Source organism: Oryctolagus cuniculus, chromosome 13 (assembly GCF_051225735.1).
Source record: "Oryctolagus cuniculus isolate XC-2025 breed Fujian yellow rabbit chromosome 13, ASM5122573v1, whole genome shotgun sequence".
Taxonomy (NCBI): Eukaryota; Metazoa; Chordata; class Mammalia; order Lagomorpha; family Leporidae; genus Oryctolagus; species Oryctolagus cuniculus.
Genome location: NC_142879.1, coordinates 77,785,456 through 77,811,366, shown reverse-complemented (window position 1 = coordinate 77,811,366; position 25,911 = coordinate 77,785,456). Strand labels below are relative to the sequence as shown.

General features: G+C 47.8%; 1 protein-coding gene and 1 long non-coding RNA gene across 8 annotated transcripts in view; one reads left to right on the top strand and one right to left on the bottom strand.

The window, feature by feature from the left end:
• IL15RA (interleukin 15 receptor subunit alpha) overlaps positions 1-25,422 on the bottom strand; it is a 44,150-nt gene extending 18,728 nt beyond the window's left edge. For 2 of the 7 annotated variants that reach the window (XR_016219785.1, XM_089312372.1), the window contains exon 1: positions 24,162-24,537. Coding sequence is in view for 5 of the 7 variants with exons in the window: in XM_089312372.1 (XP_089168498.1) it covers positions 24,162-24,405 (244 nt within the window). In the remaining 2 variants the exon portion in view is untranslated. Of the gene's footprint in view, positions 1-24,161; positions 24,567-24,707; positions 25,116-25,196 lie in introns of those variants that run through there. The other 5 variants (XM_089312374.1, XR_016219786.1, XM_089312371.1 and 2 more) reach the window with 5 other exon arrangements.
• Positions 11,763-12,970, top strand: LOC149122684 (uncharacterized). The gene is made up of 2 exons (XR_016219789.1): positions 11,763-11,866; positions 12,734-12,970. It is a non-coding gene; the product is annotated as an uncharacterized LOC149122684 (long non-coding RNA).
• Positions 25,423-25,911: the final 489 nt, after the last annotated feature.

Here is a 25,911-nt window from a genome sequence, read left to right as displayed (position 1 = left end):
CCCATAAACCAGATTGTTGGATTTACCCAAACTACCCCGTGCCTGATTTCCAGCCATCTGAACCCTCTCTTGGTTGTGCAACATCTGGAGTCCGTGTTGGCTGGCCATGGAGCCTCCCCAGCAGCTTCCTTTCTCCCTTCTCATCTGCTTCCTCTGTTTGCCCCTTCTCAGTCAGAAAGCCTGAACCTCTGCCTCATTGTGGCCCAACTTCTCCTCCCTGGAGCAATCTCTGGATTCGAACATTCCCCAGCTGCTGGCTTAGGTCTGGATGCCCAAGGACAAACTCCACAATCACTGGGATATTTATTCACCTGACTGCTGGGTTTTCGCTCGTGCCTTATACCATGACCCCCATCGGGTCGCTGGTCAGAATCAGCATGAGCCACACGTGACTTCAGGACTTGGCTGGAACAACCTGAAAGGTGCCTGGCAGCCTTCCAACAGGCCAGCCACCCAAGGGTTAGCTGTCAAATTTCCCCCTCTGATTTCAAATGTCCTCACTTGCTCTCTTTCAGCTCTGTGGATGGGGAGAGGGTTGGAGGGGGGGATTTGGCATGCCTCACCCCTGAACCCACCTAAACCACAACAGCTCAGTGGGTCGCTCACTGTAGGTTTTACCTTGATTTACCTGGTCTCGGGAGAGAAAATGCATTGTTTCACTTTCGTTTTTGTTTGTAAAGATTTATTTATTTATCTGAAAGTCAGAGTAGAGTTACAGACAGAGGGAGAGACAGAGGTAGAGAGATCTTCCATCCATTGGTTCACTCTCCAGATGGCTGTAATGGCTAGGCCTAGGCCAAGTTGAAGCCAGGATCCAGGAGCTTCATCTGGGTTTCCCACGCAGGTGCAGGGACCCAAAGACTTGAGCCATCTTCTACTGCTTTCCCAGGCCATAGCAGAGGGCTGGATCAGAAAAGGAGCAGCCAGGACTCGAACCGGGCCCATATGGGATGCTGGATCTGCAGGCGGCAGATTTACCCGCTACACCACATCAACAGCCCCTTAGGTATTATCAAATATGTAAATACACTGTTATTAACTGTAGGCACCACGCTATACAATAGACTACTAATTTACTTTTAAATGAGATCATAAAATAATTTTTTTTTTTTTTTTGGACAGGCAGAGGGGACAGTGAGAGAGAGAGACAGAGAGAAAGGTCTTCCTTTTTCGTTTGTTCACCCACAATGGCCGCTGCGGCCACCGCACCGCGATGATCCGAAGGCAGGAGCCAGGTGCTTCCTCCTGGTCTCCCATGTGGGTGCAGGGCCCAAGGACCTGAGCCATCCTCCACTGCACTCCCGGGCCACAGCAGAGAGCTGGACTGGAAGAGGAGCAACCGGGACAGAATCCGGCGCCCCGACTGGGACTAGAACCCAGGGTGCTGGCGCCACAGGCAGAGGACTAGCCTATTGAGCCGTATCGCCGGCCCCATAAAATAACTTTTTTAACTTACTAGATTTCTTAAACTACTAATTCCTATGAGAAAGGTAATTTGAATTTTCCCTTAGAAAAGAAACCTAGCGTTTAGTCTTCTCTCTTTCTCCTTTCTTTCTCTTTTCCACCCAGTCTTCGAATTGTACTTTGCCTGAATCTCTTTCAAAACAGTTTTATTCATGATCTAGCCCTCAAGCTCAATTTTGCCAATAGATCTTAATTTCAATTTATTCTCTGCATCTGCTCATCTCTCCTGGGTCACCTTTTTTCAGTCTTCACAGTTGTGTGCTGCTTTCAGATTCAGCAACTTGGCCTGGGAAAGCAGTGGAGAATGGCCCCTGCACCCATGTGGGAGACCCAGAAGAAGCTCCTGGCTTCGGATTGGTACAGCTCTGGCTGTTGCTGTCATCTGGGGAGGGAACCAGCTGGTGGATGACCGACCAATCTCTCTCTCTCTGTCTTTCTCTCTCTGTCTCTCTCTCTCCCTCTCTGCTTCTCTGTAACTCTGCCTTTCAAATAAATCGATCAATGCTTACGCATTTCAATAAATGTCAATCTTAGATGCAGGGCAAGTACTGCCAAGCTCAGCTCCTCAGCTCCTCAGCCCTTCTGTCAGGTATTACTGTGATTGCATGCATATTTAGTTAAAGAAACAATACTCTTTCCATGTTGAATAGGAAAAAATATACAGCAACTATGTTTGCTGAGCACACGTTGAGATACACTGTTTTCAAGTGAAAGTGAGCCTTGGCCAGACACTAAGTAAGCAATGACTGCTCTTAGTCTGTAGACTTTCTTCCCAATTCCATCCAGGTTGTTTGAGGGTAAAGGTCTAAAGTCATTGTTATCTCTCCTTTTCTTCTTGATAATCTACAGAAACCATCAAGTTCAAGTTTCCTACAGTTGAAGGAAGAATTTTCAACCATAGAAAGGGAGGGGAAGATTAGAAATTATACCTAATGATGTTGGAGTTGATTTGGGGTTGGGGGTATCCATATGTAATCACTTTGAGTGTGTGTGTGTGTATGTGTGTGTATATGTGGTATGTGGGTACTTGAATGTGCAGATGGGTTCATGTGTGCCCATTCTGTCCTCTGTCAGCCCCTAGAAGCAAAGCAATGACATATTAGCTGCAATCACCTTGTGCTCACATCTAGATCACCACTTAGGTGCCAGGACTCCTTGGAAGAAAAAGGAGAATCCAGGAAAGCATAAGATGAGCCTAGAACATCTCGCCGTCCAAGAATGTAAGGAAGTACTCAACGAATGATGGACATATGAAAAAGGATATATAAGGAGTCTTCAAAAAGTTTGTGGAAATGTGTGTTATGAAAAACTATGCATAGATTTCAAAAATTTTGTTGGGCTGGAGTTGTGGTGTAGCTGATCAAGCCCCAATGCCGGCATCCCATATGGGTGCCAGTTTGTGTCCCTGCTGCTCCACTTCTGATCCAACTTCCTGCTGATGGCCTAGGAAAAGCCGCAGAAGATGACCCAAGTGTTTGAATCCCTGCTACCTACATAGGAGACCTGGATGAAGTGCCTGGCTCCTGACTGGCCGGCCCAGCTCTATCCATTGCAACTATCTGGGGAGCGAGCCAACACATGGAAAATTCTCTCTCTCTTTCTCTCTTTCTCTGCTCTCCTCTCTCTGAAAATAAATAAATAAATAAATCAAGAAAATAAAATAAATCTCTCTCTCTCAAAAAAAAAAAAAAAGAGAGATAAAGACAGTAACAGATAACATTTAAAGAAACAAAATAACACTCCCCAAGTCTGTACTAATGCAAATAAATAAATGGGGGTAAAAGGAAAGACCTCCTTACACTGGACTGCTATGTAATCAACACAATAAGGATTAAGGAGGAAACCATGGATGCTCAAGTTTGACAAAGAGCAGGGCGTTTTCGGAGTATGGTGGGTTTGTGTTGTGTGTTTAGCTTAGCTGGACACAAATACCCTTGGTTCCTTTCCCTGCAGAGAGCGCCATTGACCCAGGTCGCAAGGATGAGAAATGGAATAAAGGAACCGCCCTGATGATAGGAACAGGAGTCACGGAATCAAGAACCTCCCCAACAACGATGGGACCATCTCTGACCACAGGCTGCACCACCCAGATCCAAACAAATCAGGAGCAAAGAGCGTCAGGACCCTAACCACAAAAGACCTCTCGACCCATTAGGGACTTCCCTGATCCATGCACTGGTCCAGAATAGCCCAGCACAATGGTCTTTCCTGGGGAGGCTGGAGGCCATAGTGGGTAGCACCACCATTCTGGCAACATCGTGTGCAGAAAAAAAGCCACTGCGCCTGTGCAAAACACTGAAGGGGATCACTTGAATTGGGAGCGTCATGTGCCAAGGGAGATGAGCCAGAGACTAAAAGGACACAACCCACCCAAACCGCCTGCTCAGCTCCCATCAGGAAGCCAGCCGGAGAGACCTCTTTCCACCATGCTGTCTCCTTTATACTGGAGCATAAACTCCTAAGGAACCCTACCTGGGTTAACTGTTGACCACTTGTCATTCTCTGTGACAAGTGACACCAGAAGCTCCAGTCAGTACCAGGCCTTCTCCAGTATACTTGGGGTGAGTGTGGGGTGTGCGGCTCCTGAGGTCACAGATCTTGCTGCTTCTTGGTGGTGCTGTGCGTGTGCCATTTTCTGGACAGCTCAGTTTCTCACTCTTGTGCCCGGAGCCTATTATGAGAAGTGACAGTTTCTCCAGCAAGACACACCATTATGGATGGGGGAGTCTTGAAGGTTTAGGACAACCATGGACTCCAACTCAGCCCCATAGGTTCCAGGGTGTTCTCAGCTCTCCCATGCCATGCCTATCTTCTTATCCAGACTGCCCGCCCCATGGACTTCAGGCTCCAGTCCCAGGCACAGAAAAAACAGTTCACAGACTGTGCAACCAGCTGTGAAACCAGCTGAGGGGTTCTGCTGTTCTTGGCTGCCTAGGATCGGAATCCTGGCAGATACACACAGCCTCAAATCAGTGACCAGCTATGATGGGAAAATGGCTAACACCTGGAAAACACCACCTCAATCAGGCGATCATATTAGATAATATCACAGTTATATTTCCTCATTTTGATAATGACCTATAATTATGTGTAATGTTTTTTGGAAGTTATATAGAGAATGATTTTTTTTAAGATTTTATTTCTTTGAGAAACAGAGTTACTGGCAGGGAGAGGGAGAGACAGAGAGAGAGGTCCTCCATCTGCCAGTTCACTCCCCAGATGGCCACAATGGTTGGAGACTGGCTGATCCAAAGCCAGGAACCAGGAGCTTCCTCTGGGTCTCCCACGTGGGTGCATGGGCCCAAGCACTTGGGCCATTTTCCACTGCTTTTCCAGGCCATAGCAGAGAGCTGGATCAGAAGAGGAGCATCCAGGACACAGACCAGTGCCCGTACGGGATGCTGGTGCCACACTCAGAGACTTAGCCAATTTTGCCACAGTGTCAGACCCAAATGATGGCTTTAAAAAAAAGAGACTTATTTTATTTGGAGGGCAGAGAAAGAGAGATATCTTCCATCTGCTGCTCACTCCTCAAATGGCTGCAACAGCTGGAGCTAGGCCAAGCCAACCCAGGAGCCAGAAACTCCATGTGGGTGGCAGGAACTCAAGACTCAGGCCATTTTCCAGTTTTCCCAGGCCTATTCACAAGTAGCTGCATCGCAAGTGGAACAGCCAGGACTGGAACCATTGCTTCAATACGTGATACTGGGATTGCAGGTAACAGCTTAGCTCACAGCACTACACCAGCCCCGGAGAATGCTGTTCTTAGGAAATACACGCTGAAATATGAAGGCATAGAAAGGCATAATGTCTCCAACCTACTACTACTACTACTACTACTACTACTACTACTTCTTCTTCTTCTTCTTCTTCTTCCTCTTCTTCTTCTTTTTACAGGCAGAGTGGACAGTGAGAGAGAGAGAGACAGAGAGAAAGAGAGAGAAAGGTCTTCCTTTGCCGTTGGTTCACCTTCCAATGGCCGGCGCACTGCGCTGATCCGAAGGCAGGAGCCAGGTGCTTCTCCTGGTCTCCTATGGGGTGCAGGGCCCAAGCACTTGTGCCATCCTCCACTGCACTCCTGGGCCACAGCAGAGAGCTGGCCTGGAAGAGGGGCAACTGGGACAGAATCCGGCGCCCCGACCGGGACTAGAACCCGGTGTGCCGGCGCCACAAGGCGGAGGATTAGCCTATTTAGCCGTGGCGCCGGCCTCCAACCTACTTCTAAATGCTTTAGAAAAAATATGTAAGTATAATAAATATATGTAGGGGCTGGCACTGTGGTGCAGTGGGTTAAGCCTCCGCCTGCCGCCCTGGAATCCCATATGGGTGCTGGTATCCCATAGGGGCGCCGGTTCATGTCCCAGCTATTCTTCTTCTAATCCAGCTCTCTGCAGTGGAAGATGGTCCAAGTGCTTGGGCCCCTCCACTGGCATGAGACCCAGAAGAAGCTCCTAGCTCCTGGCTTCAGGTAGGCCAGCTCTGGCCACTGTGGCCAGTTAGGGATTAAACCAACGGATGGGCCGGTGCCGTGGCGCACTTGGTTAATCCTCCGCCTGTGGCGCCGGCATCACATAATGGGTGGGGGGTTCTAGTCCTGGTTGCTCCTCTTCCAGTCAAGCTCTCTGCTGTGGCCCAGGAGGGCAGTGGAGGATGGCCCAAGTGCTTGGGCCCCTACACCCCATGGGAGACCAGGAAGAAGCACCTGGCTGCTGGCTTCGGATCGGTGTAGCGCCAGCCATAGTGGCCAATTGGGGAGTGAACCAATGGAAGGAAGACCTTTCTCTTTGTCTCTCTCTCTGTCTGTAACTCTACCTGTCAAATAAGTAAATAAATCTTAAAAAAAAAAAAAAGGATGGAAGACGTCTCTCTATATGTGATTCTGTCTCTCAAATAAGCAAATCAATCTTTAAATAAATAAATATATGTGGACATGGAGAGGGAATGATAAAACAAATGAGACAAATTGTGAACAGTTGGTGAATCTGAGTAGAAGATATTCCAAAAGGTCTTTACGCTTGCAACTTTCAGTTGTAGGCTCTATGAGAAGAGAAAATGTAAACATAAGTGAAGTGAGTAACCAAATAAAAACCACTTGGTGAATGGTGCTCTGGAGGCCTCTGAGGATTCTGGAAGGAAACGCTAAGAGCTCTCAATCACGGACACCAAGATTACCTATTGGTCAGGAAATTGTCCTTTAATTGTATCCCCAGTTGTGATTTTCAGGGGGCTGGTTTGTCCTCTTGTCCTTCATTCACACCTTTTAGAGTTCCTTCTTCCATTTCTAGGGTCCAGAGGTGTTGTTTCTGCTTTTCTTTTTTTTTTTTTTAAGATGTATTTATTTATTTGAAAGGCAGAGTCAGAGAGAGTGAGAGAGAGAGAGAGAGAGGGAGCGCCAGGCTGAGGCCAAGAGCCAGGAGCCTTTTCCAGGTGTCCCATGTGGCACATTAGCATGGAGCTGGACTGGAAGTTGAGCAGACAGGACTTGAACCGGTGCCCATAGAGGATGCCATCACTGCGGGCAGATGTTTAACCTGCTATGCTACAATGCGGGCCCCACGTTTCTACTTTTTTACATTGAGTGTTTGAGTCATAGTTTTGGTTTCTGGTGCAGGTTCACCATTGCCACTAGGAATCCTTGTTCTGCCCCTTAACTGCCTTTCTCTTCATTTTGGGTCCTCTACCAGCAGTGCTCAGTGGCATCAGAACCAGCCAGGTGGCTGATTAGAACACAAAATACTAGGCAGGGCTCAAGAATCTGCATTTTCAACAAGTTCCAGGAAATGGCAATGTTGCTGGTCCTAACACCACATTTTGAGAACTTCTGCTATGTGGTATCTAGAGGTACAGCACCACAGCAAGACTTTTCAGCATTAATTTAAAATTTCTCTTAAAGTTATGGGTAATAGCTTGTACGTACCCTTTTCAGGGCATTGTATTGATGGCACCAATGTGGATTTCTTGTACAGGTTCCTCCTGATATGCTCTTCTGAATTCTTATTCTATTTAAGTATTTATTTAGTTAAGGAAGAGAGAGAGTGTGTGCTCTGTTGGTTCACTCCCCCAAATGCTTGGAATAGTCGAGGATGCTGAATTTGGGAGCCAGGAACTCAACCCAGGTCTCGCACATGAGTGACAGGAACCCAATCACATGGGGCATTACTGCTCCCTCCCAGGGACTCCATTAGCAAGAAGCTGGAATAAGAAGCCAGGCCAAGCATCAAATTCAGGTACTCCAATGTGGGAGACAGATATCCTAACCCTAGACAAAATGTTCACTCTCTTTCTAATAATTTTAACCAAATCTAATTCCCCCACCTCCACCTCAGAAATATAGTTTCCCTTCTCCTGCCTGTGTGTGTGTGTGTGTGTGTGTGTTTGTGTGTTTAGCTTGGCAATATCATAGGTTTAATTCCATCCTACTGAAGTCTTAAATCTGCATCCGTAGTGCTTTGATGTATGCTAACATAGCTGGGAAAATACTTAGGGATGGAGGGGTGCAGTAAGGTGGGGAGGAATAACCATAAAAAAAATCAACTCTAGAAACATCTGGAAGCAGACCAGATGAATAGTCTCATTAAAAATACTAGACTCTGCTCTGTGATAAAATGTTCTTTCCTTCTGGTGGAGCCTGAATAGACCTTGGACCTTGAGACCTCTCTGGGGCTATTATGTCACCTGAAGCCAGAAGACCTCCTCCAGTCACAGATCACTGACTGGAGAGAAAGAGAGAGAGAGAGAGAGAGACAGACCTGAGGGCCCCAGGGGAAAAGGCTAGAGAGACAAAGACTGAGTTTAGTTGGTAGAAGTGCACTTCACTGGTTCTTCCTCCCCTTCCCTTCTTCCTCACCCCGTCAGCTCTTTTCCAGCACTGTCTTGGGCCTGGGGATCTTGTGAAATCACAGGGTCAAGCCCTCTGCCTCCAGATGACTGCTGGTCCCGGCCGTGTGTTATGCTGGACAATCCTCCCTCACCCCACACACCACATAACACGGTTACACCCAAGGTTAACCCATTTCTCTGTGATTTAAAAGACATATTAGACATATTATTGAACACGAAGTGCCCTCTTACTGAAAGCTGATGCTGCTTTAAGTTCAGACGCGTCACTCCACATATTTTGGAGTGTTCCTGGAATACAGGCACATGATATGAACCAGGTAGACACAAGCTCTACTGGGCTGAGAATGATAGCTACTGCTATTTAATTGCAATTGTGGGCACATGTCCCTGAAAAAGTACAAATACGCACAAGAATTAGCGATATGCAGATGGTGGAGGCAGGGCTGGAGCTTTCCAGGAAGAGGGATCTGTACATAACCAAGGTCCCAACACAGGAGGAAGCTTGAGGAAGGCAGGGCCAAGCTGGGAGCCATGACGTCACCACTGGGACCCCATTCAATAATTTGCAAGTTTTTAGTCCTGGCCTTTTTGCATAGAATAGTGTCCACCCCAATCTCTTATTATTGCTGGGGAAAAGTGAGCTCAACCATGGTGACTGTCAGAATAAAATCATGAATGAGGCAAACCTCTGCCCTCCTCCTTCTTCCTCATCAAACAAAACAGTGAAGTGGGACCTCAGACAGATAGATAGAACAGCTTTATTGTTGCTGCACAAGTACTCAGAATCAATGCACATGGGACATGATAGTTTATCTGGTCCATCCACAAACCAATCAGTGGCTTCTGTTAAATAAAAGAGTAAGGGAATAAGTGAATGGAACGCATGGAGGTTTATGTACAGAGTCCTGAGCGTGGCATTCAAAGCTGAGTGGCTGGGCAAGCCACTCACTCACACTGAATTCCAGTTTCCTTAGGAAGGAAGCGAACTCAGTAATTCACAAGTCGGCCTTGAGGTCTCAAGGCTTCACTGACTGCAGATTGCACTTTGTGAACTGTGGCTCAAATGGAAGGAATTTTCCTCCTCATCATTACTATTATTGATTAGCCGCTTCAGAAACTGAAGGGCGATGCCCAGAGTCAAGATGACTCAGGCTTTATGTGAGCAATGGCCACAGGGAATAGGAAGCTGGGGAACAACTCAAAGGGTCACAATCCAGGGTTCGTCTACTGCCTGCCTGAGTATCAGCAATCAAGGATCTCAAATGGTGCGGAGCCCATCCTTCCCTTCCTGCACAGATCAGACTGCCAGACGGCAGGAAATAGAGGAATGACAGAGGCCACACACAGGCCAAGTCTCCTCCCTCTCTTCTCTTTTTCTTCTCCTCCTCTGCACACTGCCACCCTGCAGCAAACACCAACACTGTGGCTCTCCCTCAGTTTGTGATTCCCCCAGGCTCAGTCTGTTAATGCACTGGGTGCTGTGGCTCCAGGTTCTTTCCCCTCGGTCCTTGTCAGCCACTACTCACTCCAGTCCTGGGCCAGCTCCACTCTCAGGCTCCTTCCCTCCCTGACTCCTCACAGGTTCATTGGTCGCTCCCCTCCCTCCTGAATTTGGTTTTACCACACAATGTGGTGCTTAATTACACAATATTTTTTTCCTGAGAACCTGCTCTTGTACGAAGGCTTGGCTGTCCATCTGCGCATACCCCCTTGCTACCGTCTGAATAGAATTTGTCTTCCAAAGGTTCATGTGCTAGGGGTCCAGTCTCCAGTGGCATGGCATTGAGAGATTGCAGGACCTCACTGGAGGTCATTAGGTCATTGGGATGGCACCATCCTTGGAAGGCGTTAATGCCTGTCTCAGAGGAGTAGGTTAGGTCTTACAGAACTGGCCTGGATACCATGAGAGTAGGTACTTACAAGGGGGTTCAAGTTTCTTGACTCACTTTCTTGCTTTATCTCTCCAGGCTGTTGTCCTTCCCCTTCCCCTCCCCCTTCTTCCTGTCCTCCTCCTCCTTTTCTCTCCCTCTCTCAGCCTCTCTCTGTTACTCATATCCTCAGACCACATGATGCTCTCTGCCATGACTCCCTCACCAGAAGCTGGCGCTAATGCCATGCTCTTGGCCCTCCAAAACCGAGAAACAAAATAAATTTCTTTTCTTTATAAAATACCCACCCTCAAGATATTTTTTAAAGATTTATTTATTTTACTTGAAAGAGTTATACAGAGAGAGAAGGAGAGGCAGAGAGAGAGAGAGAGGTCTTCCATCTGCTGGTTCACTCCCCAATTGGCTGCAATGGACAGAGCTGTGCCAATCCAAAACCAGGAGCCAGGAGCTTCCAGGTATCCCACACGGGTGCAGAGGCCCAAGGACTTGGGCCATCTCTACTGCTTTCCCAGGCCATAGCAGAGAGCTGGATCGGAAGTGGAGCAGCTGGGACTCGAACCGGTGCCCACATGGGACACCAGCACTGTAGGTGGTGGCTTCACCTGCCACACCACAGCTCTGGCCCCTCTCAGATATTTTGTTATAGAAAAGCAGACGTGGACATTCTTTCTTAATTCTAAATTGATGATCTCTGTCTCTTCTTGAGAAGTTTCTCCTCTACCAGAAGACTGGGAATCTCCCTCCCCCATATAGGAATTCCCATGGCAAGCTTGGGAGAAGGAAGTAGATGAAGAGTTGTTTCCAGTCCCCAATGCACCCACTGTTGAATGAGATGAGCACATGGGAGAGTATATCTCAGTCAATAATAATTTGAGGTGGGTAAAGCATTCCTGGACACAATGAGTCAAAATGATAAAGGTGGGCAGGCATTGTGGCTCAAAAACAGTGGGTTGAGCTGCTGCTTGGGACATCCACACCCCATATCGGGTGCTGGTACAAGTCCAATATACTCCGCTTCTTCTGTTCTTACTAAGGTGCCAGGGAAGGCAGTGGAGGCTGGTCCAATTACTTGGGTCCTTGCCACCCATATGGAAGATGACCCCAGCTGGAGTTCTGGGCTCCTGGTTTCTGCCTAGCCCAGTTCCAGCTGTTGTGGGCATTTGGGCAGTGAACCACTGGATGGGACATCTCTCTCTGTCTCTCCCTTTCTCTGTCACTCTGCCTTTCAAATAAAAATATAAATAAATCTTTAAAAAAAACCTTACAAGGAAAAATTGACCATGCAAGCTCATGAAATGAAAGAAGTAAAAGAATCATGTCAAAAAAAATATTTGCAATAATGTCAGAGTTAAGATTTTTAATATGTAAAGGAATTCTTATAAAATCAACCAAGTACCCTAATGGAACAGCAGCCAAAGGGCATGATGGGAGATTCACAAAAGAAACAATAACTACACCCATACAAAAAAAAAAAAAATCCCAAACCCACTAGTATAACTCTGTTTGAATTCCTTGACCTCTGCTCTTGCTTCTGAAATGTAACGATCCTAAACCAGCTTCCTTTCTTTTAGGTGAGGGGTGTGCATTATCCTTTTAATGGGGTTGGGGATCTCCAACTTCAGACTGTTCTTCAATCCAGCACCAGTTGCGGAAGCTTCTTCTCTGGCAGAGAGGTAGTGTTCTGTCCATTTCCTGTGTCAAGCGCTTGTCCAGCAGCTGCCACCACTGGCTACCATTCTGGTGGGGACACTGCTGCTACAGCAATGGTGTGGGATACTGAGTCATTCCAGTCTCCCATTGAGTTGTGTTTGGGTTTGGATTTTGCTGTTGCTATGGTTACCTTCAGCCTACAACTGGCTCCACATTCCTCCAGTATTACCCAGCACTTACAGTGGGGGCTGCAGTGTCAGAGGGTTTTTCTCAAGATTCCTGCTCCACCCATCTTTTGTTCTTTCTATGTGCCCAAGCCACCGAGAGAGTATCTCCCCACGTTCTCAGTCACCTCATCCTTCTCTTGGTACAGACAAATGTGTTCACTTGCTGGGGCTGTGGGGCTAATGAGGGGGAGTGGCTTCCATTGCTCTAGTCCAGCCTCAGTCCCAGGCAGATCTTGTGTGTCAGGGTCTCAGGTTTGAAGCTTCCTTTCATGACAGCAACCTCTCCATTGTATATTCAGCAAGGGGCAGTGGCAAGGTTAGTGCGAGAACTTCTTTGGCCCTCTTCTAGCACTGGTAGATCTCCATGAGCTTTTTCTATAGGACCCTGAGACCCACCAAGCAGTGTGAATTTATGTCTGGATGCATCCTTATGCCATAAATCTATTTGTCTGTGTCTCTTGACACCAATACCCTGCTGTTTGCTTACTGTAGCTTCATGATAAGTATCTAAGTCAGTGTAAATCTTCTTACTTTGTTAACTGCTTTCACAGTTTAGTCTTCTTGGGGTCAGCGCTGTGGCATAGCAGGTAAAGCTGCCACCTGCAGTGCTGGCATCCCATATGGATGCTGGTTTGAGTCCTGGCTGCTCCACTTCTGATGCAGCTCTCTGCTATGGGCTGGGAAAGCAGTGGAAGATGGCCCAAGTGCTTGGCCCCCTGCACCTGCATGAGAGAACCAGAAGAAGCTCCTGGCTCCTGGCTTCAGATCAGTGCAGCTGTGGCCATTGTGGCCATTTGGAGAGTGAACCAGTGGATGAACACCTTTCTCTCTCTCTCTGCCTATGCCTCTCTGTAACTCTGCCTTTCAAATAAATAAATAAATCTTAAAAACAAAAATAAAGTTTAAAACCAAAAATAAATTTAGCCTTCTATGTCCTTTACTGAATATTAGAATCAATTTATTAATTCTGAAAAAAAGGAAAAAGCCTACTGAAATTTTTATTGGAATTGCATTAAATTTACATTAAGTTTAGGGGAAAACCAAGTGATCAATTTCAGTTCAGAATCGATCATAATGAAAGGACTAAGAGTCAAAGGGAGCACATAAACAAATCTAGTGCCTGCTAATACTAACCTATAGAATAAATAAAGGGGAGAGCGATCCAACATGGGAAGTGAGATACACAGCAGACTCATAGAATGTCAGATGTCCTAAACAGCACTCTGGCCTCAGAATCAGCCCTAAAGGCATTCGGATCTGGCTGAAAAGCCCATGAGAGTATTTCAGGCATGGAAAGCCAAGACACTCTGGCAAAAACAACAACAACAACAACTAAATGAAAGATCTCTGCGAGTGAGATCCCAGTGGAAATAACAGGTCTTCAAAGAAGGAGGTACCTTTCTCTGAAGGGAGGAGAGAACTTCCACTTTGACTATGACCTCGTCTAAATAAGATAAGAGTCGGAGAACTCAAAAGGCTTCCATAGCCTTGGCAACTCATGACTGGAGCATAGGGAGATTACTGATGCCATAAACAGGAGTGTCAATTTGTAAAGTCAACAACAGGAGTCACTGTGCACTTACTCCTCATGTAGGATCTCTGTCCTTAATGTGCTGTACATTGAGATTTAATGCTATAACGAGTACTCAAACAGTATATTTCACTTTGTGTTTCTATGTGGGTGCAAACTGTTGAAATCTTTACTTAATGTATACTAAACTGATCTTCTGTATATATAGAAAATTGAAAATGAATCTTGATATGAATGGAAGGGGAGAGAGAGCGGGAAAGGGGAAGGTTGCGGGTGGGAGGGAAGTCATCGTGGGGGGGGGAGCCAATGTAGTCCATAAGCTGTACTTTGGAAATCTATATTCATTAAATAAAAGTTTAAAAAAAAAAAGTTTAGGGGAAAACCAACATCTTACTAATATTGAATCTTCTCAATACCCAAAGGCACAGTCTCTCTCTTGATTTATGTAAATTTTCAATTTCTCTCAGAAATGTTTATAATTTTCAGCATATCAGCATTGGAGATCTTTTGTCAAAAGTGTCTCTAACTATTTCAGCTGTTTACGCTAATACAAATGATAGTTTTATTTCAAATTACTGTTGCTTACTCCTAGTATTTTTTTGGATATCCACAATATCTTTATTGTTTCTTTAATATGTATTTTTATTTATTTGAAAGGCACAGTTACAGAAAGAGGGAAAGACAGTGATCTTGCATCTGTTGGTTCATGCCTCAAATGGTTCCATGGCCAAGGCTAGGCCAGGCCCAAACAAGGAGCCTGGAACTCCATCTGGGTCTCTTATGTGGGTGGCAGGGACCCAAGTACTTGGACCATCTACCACTGCTTTCCCAGGTGAAATCAGCAGGGAACTGGATCAGACATGGAACAACTAGGACTCAAACTGGAGGTCACATGAGTTGCCAGTGTCACAGGCAGCAGTTTAATTTGTTGTGACACAACACCTCCAGCCCCTTTATTCTCTTTAAATAGTTTAAATTTTTATTTATTTATTCTAATTGTATTTGAAAGGCAGACAAACCAACAGAGAGATATCTTCCAACTACTAGTTCACTCTCCAAATGTCCACAACACATAAGGCTGGGCCAGGCTGAAGCCAGGAGCCCAGCACTCAATCCAGGTCTTCCCCATAGGTGACAGGCTTCCAAGTACTTGAACCGTCATCTGCTGTCTCCCATGGTATGCATTAACAGGAAACTGGATCAGAAGCAGGGGAGCTAGTACTGAACCAGGCACCTCGATAGGGGACGCGTGTGTCCCAAGTGGCAACTTGACGACTGTGCCAAACACCTGCCCTTAAGTAATTGTTTGACACATATTTATGCATGTGTATGAAGTACAGTACGACAGCTCAATGTACAATGATCAAATCAGAATAATCAGCATCTCTACCTCCCGCTTTGTCATTTTTAGTGCTGGAAGCTTCTGGACTCTTCTAGTTAATTTGAAATATGTCATACATTATTGTAGGCTTTGGTTACCCTACGGTGCTGATGAACACCAGAACCGGTTCCTCCTTTCTAACTGTTGCTGATTACCTACTATTCTTACCTGCCTACATGGGAACCAATACAAATGTTCTTCAATAGTTTGTGATACATTCATACAATGTCACATTGCTCAGACATAAGCAGAGTGAATAGCTTATGAAAAAAAACATGAACGTATATCAAAAGCACTATTTTGTGCAAAAGTCAAACACCAAAGAACACACTATAATCTGTTCCACTCTCTGAGGTTCAGGAACTGGTGAAAATTATATATGTTACTAGAAATCAAAACAGAGCAGCATACTGTGCGGGTGAGAGGCTACTGATTAACTTACAGGGGTAGCAGATAGAATTAATAGATATAATTCACATTGAGATGGTGTTGGGTGATCTAGAGAGGTATAAAACTTTGAAATGTGTTAAGATCATAAACATCATGGGCACATTTCAGTATATTTAAATTTTATCTTGATAAAATAGCATAAGAAAGGAGGCAAATAAGGAAGATCATTATGTAACAATGGAGACAAACGTCTTCAATTTCTCAAGTCTACTACCAACCACACAGCTGACCAATGCACAATGCCAGGTGCCAGCTGGGTTCTGTACAAATGTTGGAACGTCCCCAGGCTTTGTTGTGGCTACTGGATCCACAGTTACTGATCAGAGAGCCCCATGGTGGGGCTGTGATGGGCTGAACTTTGAGAAGCTGAAGGAGCTGATTGTGCAGCTACTGTCCAATAACCTGAGTCTACAGTTCATTTTCTACAGCTTCCAGGGGAAGACCCTGAAGTGCTTGTCTTTGGCTTTTCATAGGTGTCTTATTCTTGCTCAGCCTTGTTATGTCTGTTAGAAGTTGGCTTTATGTTGAGAAAAATAACAGGAAGAAACCTTGGCTTCACTAAGGAGGAATGGCAACTTATCAACAAGGTCAGTGCTGCTAAAATGAAACATGCAGCCATTCTGTCAACCTTAGGGAACACCAGGGTAGATACAGGGTCTTCATGTACTCCCAGCCTTGCAAATATTTACAGAGAAGTGAGGAGGGCAGCACGAGGCTGGTGGAGGAATTAGCTTCTCTGATGCAAGAACTGAAGGAAAAGAGATCCAAACACTCCTGACAGGAAGAGGAATCCAGGGAGATGCTAAAAATGTGCAGGAACCTGGAGGAGGTCGTGAGAATCACATCACAAGGAGCTTTTGCAAAACTGCCAGGAGGCCAAGAGCCAAGTCCTCACGAGTGGGCCTGGGTTACAAACCAGTACCGTCCCCTCTCCTCCACTCAGGCCTTCTGAGCTACAAGGTTCTCTCTGCACCCACTTACACTCCATCTCTGACTGAGGCCCGTGGGTCCAGGGTGTGCCTTCCTCATGGGCTGCTCACTCCAGAATTAATTTCCTTCAGCATGAAGGTCATGGTGGAGGAAAGGAGCAATGCGAGCATCCGAGCATCTGTGTGAGGAGTGGTTCCGCCCTTTGCAGGACAAGCAGTGGCAGAGGAGTGTGTTTGGCTGGGAAAGTTGCATGGGTGTTTCTGGAAGAGGAGCCCTTACATCACGTAGGAAGACCTAGAGCTCAGAAGGCCACTCACAGCTCAACCTATAAAAATAATGGGTCATCAGAGAGTGGAGTTACTGTTTCAGAGAAGGTGTCCATGGTCCTGGCAGATTCCACAAGATAAATTCAATGAGTCTGTTAGTGGCCGCGTCCTCCTTAGGTTCCCCAGTACCAACAATATCACAAAAAGCTTCACTGGTGACTACCTAAGCTTCTCCCCACAACTTGGGGCTTAAGTAGTGCAGAGGCCTCACACTGGTGTCTTTTCCCAGCATGGACATCTCAGACAGCCAGAGAGCCCTGCAGAGCTGGAGGGATTTGTTCTGAATCATTCCATGAAGTCATGGTAAGGCAGGGAGTGTGCTTACTGGGTTTTATTATGGAAAGATGATGCCAACTGATATCTGACCTGGGGACTACCAGTGTTTGGGTTTTCAATTCTTTTATTTTAAGGGTTTATTTATTTAGTTAGTTTTGTTTTTTATTTGACAGGTAGAGTTATTGACAGTGAGAGAGAGAGACAGAGAGAAAGGTCTTCCCTCCATTGGTTCATTCCCCAGATGGCCGCCACAGCCATCACTGCGCCAACCCAAAGCCAAGAGCCAGGTTTCCCCTCCTGGTCTCCCAGGCGGGTGCAGGGCCCCAAGCACCCAGGCCACTCTCCACTGCCCTCTTGGGCCAAGGCAGAGAGCTGGACTAGAAGAGGAGCAACCAGGACTAGAACCCGGCACCCACATGGGATGCCAGTGCCACAGTTGCAGGATAAACCAAGTGAGCAAGGTGCTGGCCCCCATTTATTTATTTTGAAAGTCAGAGTTAGAGAGAGGGAGAGAGATCGATCGTCCATCGGCTGGTACTCTCTCTAGATGGCACAATGGCCAGAGTTGAGCCAGGCTGAAGTCGGGAGCCAGGAGCTCCATGCAAGACTCCCACGTGGATGAGGGGCCCAAGCACTGGAGCCACCATCCACTGCTTTTCCCAGGCCATTAGCAGGGATCTGGATGGGAAGTGGAGTATCTGGGATACAAACTGGCACCCACGTGGGGTGCGGCATGGCCAGGGGCAGCTTTCTCAGCTACACCACAAAGCCGGCCCCTGTGGCCATGTCAGGTCACCTTCACAGAGTTAGATTGTCTCATAGCTACACTGCAGACAATACATTTAATCACTAGAAATCCCCTCTGTTTTTTGAAGCCTTAATCCCATCTTTTGATACTTCATTTACAGTTTGTATATAATACTCTCACAACATTGTTCCCCCGTTAGTCAAGGTAAGTAGTCTCACTTTGTTTATAATATTCCATGCCTCTTGAAGGTGCTGCATATATTTTCCAGTTCTATGATACTCTCACAGCTGTAAGATCCACATACAATAGGTATGACAGTAGTGACATTTCTGACATTAGTGGCTTATGCATACATAGGTTGGAATGGATGCAGCAACAAAAACTGGAGTCAAAGTTTTTGGCTTTTTGAAATTAGGCAGCAACAACAAAAATTAAACAAATAAAACCATATACAGCAAGCCCTAACAATCACTCTCCTTCCCAGAACCTGTGTATCTTTTTTGTCTGTCAGGTCAGTCTATGAGAATTTAATACAAGCAAAGGGCCCTGGCCTAGTCTCACATCCAAAATTTAAAAGTCTTCTGGTTAGCATGCCTCTCCAACTCTTTTAAGCAGTCAGAGTCCTTTCCAACACCTTCTTCCATGTAGTCTACCATTCAGACGCCTGCAACGTGCTAAGTGCAGTGGGATCCAAAGGAGTGCGAGATGTGGTTCCTACCCTGAGAAACTCAGTGTGGAGCGGACATCCAAAGGGCCAAGGCGTCTGCACTCCCATTAATCCTTTCTCCTTCCTTATTTTCCAGCTGCAATGCCAGCCAAGAAAGCACTCTTACTTTTGGCATTTGCTGTAAGTACAAACTGCACCAGACTCACTGCCCAAACTCATCAACTCGGTTCTTCCTCCCTCAGGCACATAACTCTGCTTTCCAACCTGCCTCCTGTGTGGAAGGCGAATTTCATCAAAGCTCATCCAATAACAATGACTGGAAAAGCACTGGAAGAGTTGACTGAGTATAGATTGCTCAGCAGGCCAGCGCCGCGGCTCAATAGGCTAATCCTCCGCCTTGTGGTGCCAGCACACCAAGTTCTAGTCCCGGTCGGGGCGCCGGATTCTGTCCCGGTTGCCCCTCTTCCAGGCCAGCTCTCTGCTGTGGCCCGGGAGTGCAGTGGAGGATGGCCCGAGTACTTGGGCCCTGCACCCCATGGGAGACCAGGAGAAGCACCTGGCTCCTGCCTTCAGATCAGCGCGGTGTGCTGGCTGCAGCGTGCCAGCCATGGCGGCCATTGGAGAGTGAACCAATGGCAAAGGAAGACCTTTCTCTCTGTCTCTCTCTCTCACTATCCACTCTGCCAGTCAAAAAAAAAAAAAAATTGCTAAGCAAATAAAAGAAAGAGTGATGCTCCCTCTCCCCCTGCAGCATGAAGTCAACCTTCCCAAGAACTTCCAAGCATTCAAATCACATCAACCATGTGTAGTGAGTAACTGAGAGCATTTTATGTTTACTCATTCAGTTTGATAAAATCGACTTAGCAAGAAGTTATTTGGTCCAAAGCAAGTTAGCTGAAATGATGATTTGATTGGAAATGAATATCCCCAGAAATATTTTTAGACATAAGGGGGTTTCTCCTCAACTTTTTTTGCTCTATGTAGCTCATTTTCTTTCTTTCTTTCTTTATTTTGACAGGCAGAGTGGACAGTGAGAGAGAGAGACAGAGAGAAAGGTCTTCCTTTTCTGTTGGTTCACCCCCTAATGACTGCTATGGCTGGTGCGCTGCACTGATCCGAAGCCAGGAGCCAGGTGCTTCTCCTGGTCTCCCATGTGGGTGCAGGGCCCAAGTATTTGGGCCATCCTCCGCTGTACTCCCAGACCACAGCAAAGAGCTGGACAGGATCTGGCGCCCCAACCAGGACTAGACCCGGTGTGCTGGCGCCGCAGGCAGAGGATTAGCCTAGTGAGCCGCAGCGCCGGCCCATGTGTAGCTCATTTTCATCCAATTATTCCCACTTTGTGCTGCTCAGAACTTCAAACCTATTGAGACACTCTAAATATCCAACACTTGTGAGATCACTGAAATCTAGCCACAGTTCCAACAATAAAGAATCATAATGATTACAGAATGTATATAGGATATGCACAAATATTATATGAAGTGGCGTACAAAACACTATCTTGTTCAATTTGCAAAATGTATAAACTTATGAAAATGTTACCAGAGAGGTAATTAGAAAAGTCTCTAAAATTCTAGAGCTTTATGGTTATTTCTTTGTAGTCTTCCTTACTTTTCCTTTCATAAAAAATTGAATTTTTGACTGAAAACTAAGAAAACCCAAAAAAAACTTCATATATACACACACAGAACCAATACAGAATATCTTCCTATTCTGTGACAAATACTTCTAGATCTTCTAATAAAAATCAGGTCGGGGTGAGTGTCTGGTGTCGTGGTTTTGACACCACTTGGGATGTCCCCACCAGATACTGCAGTGCCTGGCCTTGAGTCCTGGCTCTACTCCCAATTGTACCTTCCGACAAATGTGTACCCTAGAGGCAGCAGGTGACAGCTCAAGTACCTGGTTGCTGCAACTAAGTGGGACAACTGGATTGAGTTCTTGGCATCCAGCTTCAGCCTGGCCCAGTCCTGGATGTTGTGGGCATTTGGGGAATGAATCAGCAGATAGAAGATTTCTCTCTCTCTCTTTCAAATAAACCCAAAATTTAAAGACACTGAATCATACAATGCAAACTATGTGAAAGCAACTCTCTTTTTTTAATACGGTCTTCAATGTTGAACATTTAGGTTTATTGCAACAAACCTCCTATTTTGTACATTTAGAGTTCTACCACTTTGTTGCTATCAGAGCAACACAATAGTAGTAATAACTACATATGATGGATTTGAAACAAAAACCAAAGCCTCTCAGAGTTCTGAAAAACAGTTTAAAAAAAATGATTGTGCAAACATTCCCAAGTGCGCTAATACCCGATGCAACAAAACCAAACCCAAACAAAGGGTCATGATATTCATCTTCGGAAAAATTACGGTCTTCTCTGGGAGTTTTTGACCAAATCGCCTGCAGATTTATCCTTGAGAACTTAATGCTTTTCAATGCTACTACTGTTTCAATTTCCAAACTTTTATTGCAAATGTATAGAAACACAATTGGTTTTCGTGTATTGATGCCTTGCATCCTGCAACTAACCCATACACACAAAGACAAGTGATGTTAAAATGGTGTAAAAACAAGTCATATGGATAATCTCTTAAAAACAAATACGGGCCAGTGCCACGGCTCACTAGGCTAATCCTCCACCTTGCTGCGCCGGCACACCGGGTTCTAGTCCCAGTCAGGGCACCGGATTCTGTCCCAATTGCCCCTCTTTCAGGCCAGCTCTCTGCTGTGGCCAGGGAGGGCAGTGGAGGATGGCCCAAGTACTTGGGCCCTGCACCCCATGGGAAGCACCTGGCTCCTGCCATCAGATCAGCGCAGTGCGCCGGCCGCAGCGCACCGGCCGTGGCGGCCATTGGAGAGTGAACCAACGGCAAAAGGAAGACCTTTTTCTCTGTCTCTCTCTCTCTCACTGTCCACTCTGCCAGAAAGAAAGAAAGAAAGAAAGAAAGAAAGAAAGAAAGAAAGAAAGAAAGAAAGAAAGAGAGAGAGAGAGAGAGAGAAAGAGAGAGAAAGAGAGAGAGAGAGAGAAAGAGAGAGAGAGAAAAAACAAATGTGGGGCTAGCATTGTGGCATAGTGGGAAAGCCGCTGCCTGCTTTATAAGCGTCCCACAAGGGCGCTGGTTGAGTCCCTGCCGCTCTAATTCCGATCCAACTCCCTGTAAAGCACCTGGAAAAGCAGTGGAAAACAGCCCAAGTACTTGGGCCCTTGCACCCACATGTGAGACCTGGATGAAGCTCCTGGCTCCTCGGTAGGGCCTGAATGAGTTCTGGTTGTTGGCAGTCATTTGGGGAGTGAACCACCATGTCCCTATTGGAACGAGGAAAATTAAAAAGACTCACCACCAAGTGTTGCTGAGGCTATAGAGGACCTGGAACTCTCCACTGCCACTGGCGGAAACGTAAAATACTACAACCACTTTGGAAAATGGCTTAGCAGTTTCTTAAAAGGTGAAACACATACCTAACCATATGACCTAGCAACTTCTCTCCTAGCTGTTTTCTACCCAAGAGAAAGGAAAACAGATGCACGCATAAAAACCTATATGCATGTGACTGCCCACAATAGCCCCAAGTGTCTGTTGACAAGCATAGGGGTAAATGGTGGGATAGCCATGCAACAGAACACTACTCGGGGCCAGCACTGTGGCGCAACGGGTCGAAGCCCCAGCCTGCAGCGCCGGCATCCCATATCCCATATGGGCACCAGATCAGGGCCTGGCATCTCCACTTTCCATCCAGCTCCATGCTGATGTGCTTGGGAAGGCAGCAGAGGATGGCCAAAGTGCTTGGGCCCCTGCACCCATGTGAGAGACCCAGAAGAAGCTCCTGGCTCCAGACTTCGGATCGGCACAGCTCCAGCCATTGCGGCCATTTGGGGAGTGAACCAGCAGATGGAAGACACCTCTCTCTGTCTCTCCCTCTCTCTGTCTGTAACTCTGCATCTCAAACAAATAAATACAATCTTTATTATTTTTTTTTTTTAATTTTTGACAGGCAGAGTGGACAGTGAGAGAGAGAGAGAGAAAGGTCTTCCTTTTCCGTTGGTTCACCCTCCAACGGCCGCTGCGGCCAGCGCGCTGTGGCTGATCCGAAGCCAGGAGCCAGGTGCTTCTCCTGGTCTCCCATGGGGTGCAGGGCCCAAGCACTTGGGCCATCCTCCACTGCACTCCCGGGCCACAGCAAAGAGCTGGACTGGAAGAGGGGCAACAGGGACAGAATCTGGCGCCCCTACTGGGATTAGAACCGGTGTGCCAGCGCCGCAGGCGGAGGATTAGCCTAGTGAGCTGTGGCGCTGGCCTACAATCTTTATTTTTAAAAAATAGAGTACTACTCAGCCTTAGAAATGAACTATTGATGAATTCTCAGAATGATTACTACAAGGGAGAGAAGCCAAACAACAGAGAATCCACACTGTATTAAAATTCTAGAAAGCACAACAAATCAATATTGACAGAAAACAGGTAAGTCCTTGCCTGGGGACAGGGTGGGGTGGGAGGCAGGGATTATGCAAAGCTTTAGGAAACTTTTGGTCATAAAGAATGCATTTGCTCCCTTGATTGCAGTGACAACAGATCTTAACACAGCTGCAAGGTTTTTGCAAGGTCAAAGAGCAAAGGCTGTATGTGGTTGATTATCTACAGAGGTCTTTCTGCAGTGTCTCTTGATTACTTTAAGTTTTGCTGGGTTCTGACCACAGTTGCATTTCACTTTCACATTGTGTTAAGAGTTGCCCTGCCCCAGGCTGTTACTTGCAAGGGAGACACTGGCTGGCCAGCTGGGAGGAAATGACCAGATCACCAAGGAAACTCAGCTTCGGATGGGGGAGGGCACCAAGAGCTCACAGTCCTGCAAACATGAAACTTCACGCGCACTCCAGTGCTAAGGCATCAGACCAAGCCAGGCAGCAGCAAGTGGGGAGGTGGGACAGCTCTGGCCAGACCGGCTAACCGTATTTGCAACTTGCTTAAAACAAATACACACAAATCATGGAGTTACCAACTGTCATGGTTGGTCTTCAATGGGTCCGTGATGCCAAACTCATATGCACATTTTCTAAGTTAGCATGCATTCCTGTACTTTTCTGGGTAAAGAGTTCATAGCTTTCATGAGACCCTGAGGGAGCTCCGGCAAGGATCCAGGAATCCAGTTAGACTGATCTTTCGTCCTCTCCCAACTAGCTGCACTCACCCCCCCCCCCCCCGCCCAAAAATTTTTTTCCAAGTCACTCATTCATTGTTCCTGCTGAGATTAGATCTACCTGCCCGAGGTTTTGATTACTCGGAGCAATCACCAGCTTCCTTTCGTCCCCACTTCTCTGCGAGTGCAGCCTCCAGGCTGTCGCCACCGTCCCCGGGCTGCCTCCCGCTTTCCTGCTTTGCTCACTCAAGAACTGGGAGTTATTCCCGGGTCTCCGGGTGTGCAACTTGTTCGACACGTTTTTTCCTCCCAAAGGATGCAGTCCTACCTGTCCTTCCAGCTGCCCACCCATATCACGTATCTGTGCCTGACAGACTCCAGAAGTTATTTTCCCTGGACCCTTTCGGGGAACCGCGTGCCGTGCAACTCCCACCCAGCTGTCCAGGTGGGACGGGCGCCCGGCGCGCACTCAAGCGCCTCCCCATACGCCGCCCCCTTGGCCATACAAAACCGTTTTCTTCCTTTGACCTTGGAACCCAAGGCTGACCGCTCAGCTCCGTTTGGTGGATGACCTAGGAGCCCCGAGAGCCCGGAGCAGTCGGGGGCGCGCTTAGCGGCCCCTTGGCGCGGCTGGCCTCACCTGTGCCTCCTGCTGGACGCCGCGTCCCTTCCCCGTGTGTGCCGGCGCTCACCGAGTTCCTCCCGGGATTCCCTCCGGGTCTGAACCAGGACCGTGGGACCCCTGCTGCCGTCCGGCTCTGTGCTTGGGACCCCTCCCGCGGCTCCGCCCTGGCGCACTGTTCCTTACCCAGTGTCACCGCTGGCGGGAGCAGCAGCGCAAGGAAGGCGTGGGCCGAGAAGGAGCGGAGCCGTCTCCGGGCCATGGCAGCAGGCTAGACAGTGCCCCTCCGGGACGACAAGGGCCAGCGGCGCGTGCGATGCCCAGGCCCAAGCGAGGTGGAGAGCGCAACTCCGGGACCGGCCGCCCGGCCAGATGCATTCGCTTTCGCTTTTGCTTTGGCCCCTGGAGGGCCGAGGAGAGGTGCTAAACAGTGACAGATCCGTGACTCAGCATCCCCACCCCTGTTCTGGAAGAAGCCCCAGCAGCCCGTCGTGACCCTTGCCGCCGCCACCCCTGTGCCCGGGGTGCCGCCGGCCCTGCGCTGCGGGAACCCGCAGACCTCACCTGCACAAGCCTGGGCTCCTCCTCTCCGGGAGGCTCCTTGTCCCTGGAATCCCCGTAGGTCAGTTCGGTCTTTTGTGCCCACTGCAGCAGGCACGGGCAACGTCGTGGGCGAGCAAACTCTCCAGGACACGCCACTGCTGGGCGTCCACGCCTTTGTCCGGTCCCACTGGCTGGTCACCTCCACTTCGCCAGCTCTGCTCCAGTAGCTTCTGTGGCTCTGAGCTGGCTGTCAGTGGGTGACCGCGGAGGGGGGAGCCCCATCGCGCTCAGCGTTGCCACCTGCCCCTTGAGCGCTACCGCGGCGACTGGAGTGCAGCCTCAGCCACTTCCTCAACTCCTAAGGTGGCGGCAACTGGCGCCTGCTGCAGCCCTGGCCAGCCACTTCGCCTTATTCCAGCTGCTTCCTTCCTGGACCGGAGAAAAAAATGGCAATTATTTAAAGGGTTGGGGAGGGAGCAGAGAGAAGAAGAGGAACTGACAGTTATTCACCGCTGTGCCTCCTTTCTTTTCCCTGGACGAATTCTTCCAGCCTACCCTCCTCTTTGCAGGTGGGGCTTTTTCTTTCTTGGGATCGCAAGTCAGTCCTGTGGTTAGAGAGAGCCAGGTCCATAAGGAGAAAGCTCTGGGTGCAGTCGGAAATTTCCAGGGAGAGCGAGACAAGTGGAATTAGGCAAGACACACAGCCCTGGGCTTCAGTCCCACACTTCTTATCTACAATCTCCCAGCATCCCTGGGAGGCTTTCTGTGACATAATGCTGCTCAGTGGGAATTCTCCTTGAAGAGATTTTAGTGGTCTGTGAAAGTAAGTGACTGGGGCCATGTCCTGGCACAGCTGGTGCAGCAGCCCCCTGGGACATGAGCCTAAGTTCCAGTCCCAGCTACTCCACTTCCGTTCCAGCTCCTTGCTAATGCGCCTGGGAAAGCAGGTGAAGAATTCTGCCTTCCCATGAAATAAAATAAATCTAATTTTAAAAACATCCTGCCGGTGCCACAGCTCACTAGGCTAATCCTCCACCTGCAGCGCTGGCACCCCGGGTTCTAGTCCCGGTTGGGGCACCGGATTCTGTCCCGGTTGCTCGTCTTCCAGTCCTGTTCTCTGCTGTAGCCCGGGAAGGCAGTGGAGGATGGCCCAAGTGCTTGGGTCCTGCACCCGCATGGGAAACCAGGAGAAGCACCTGGCTCTTGGCTTCGGATCGGCTGCAGC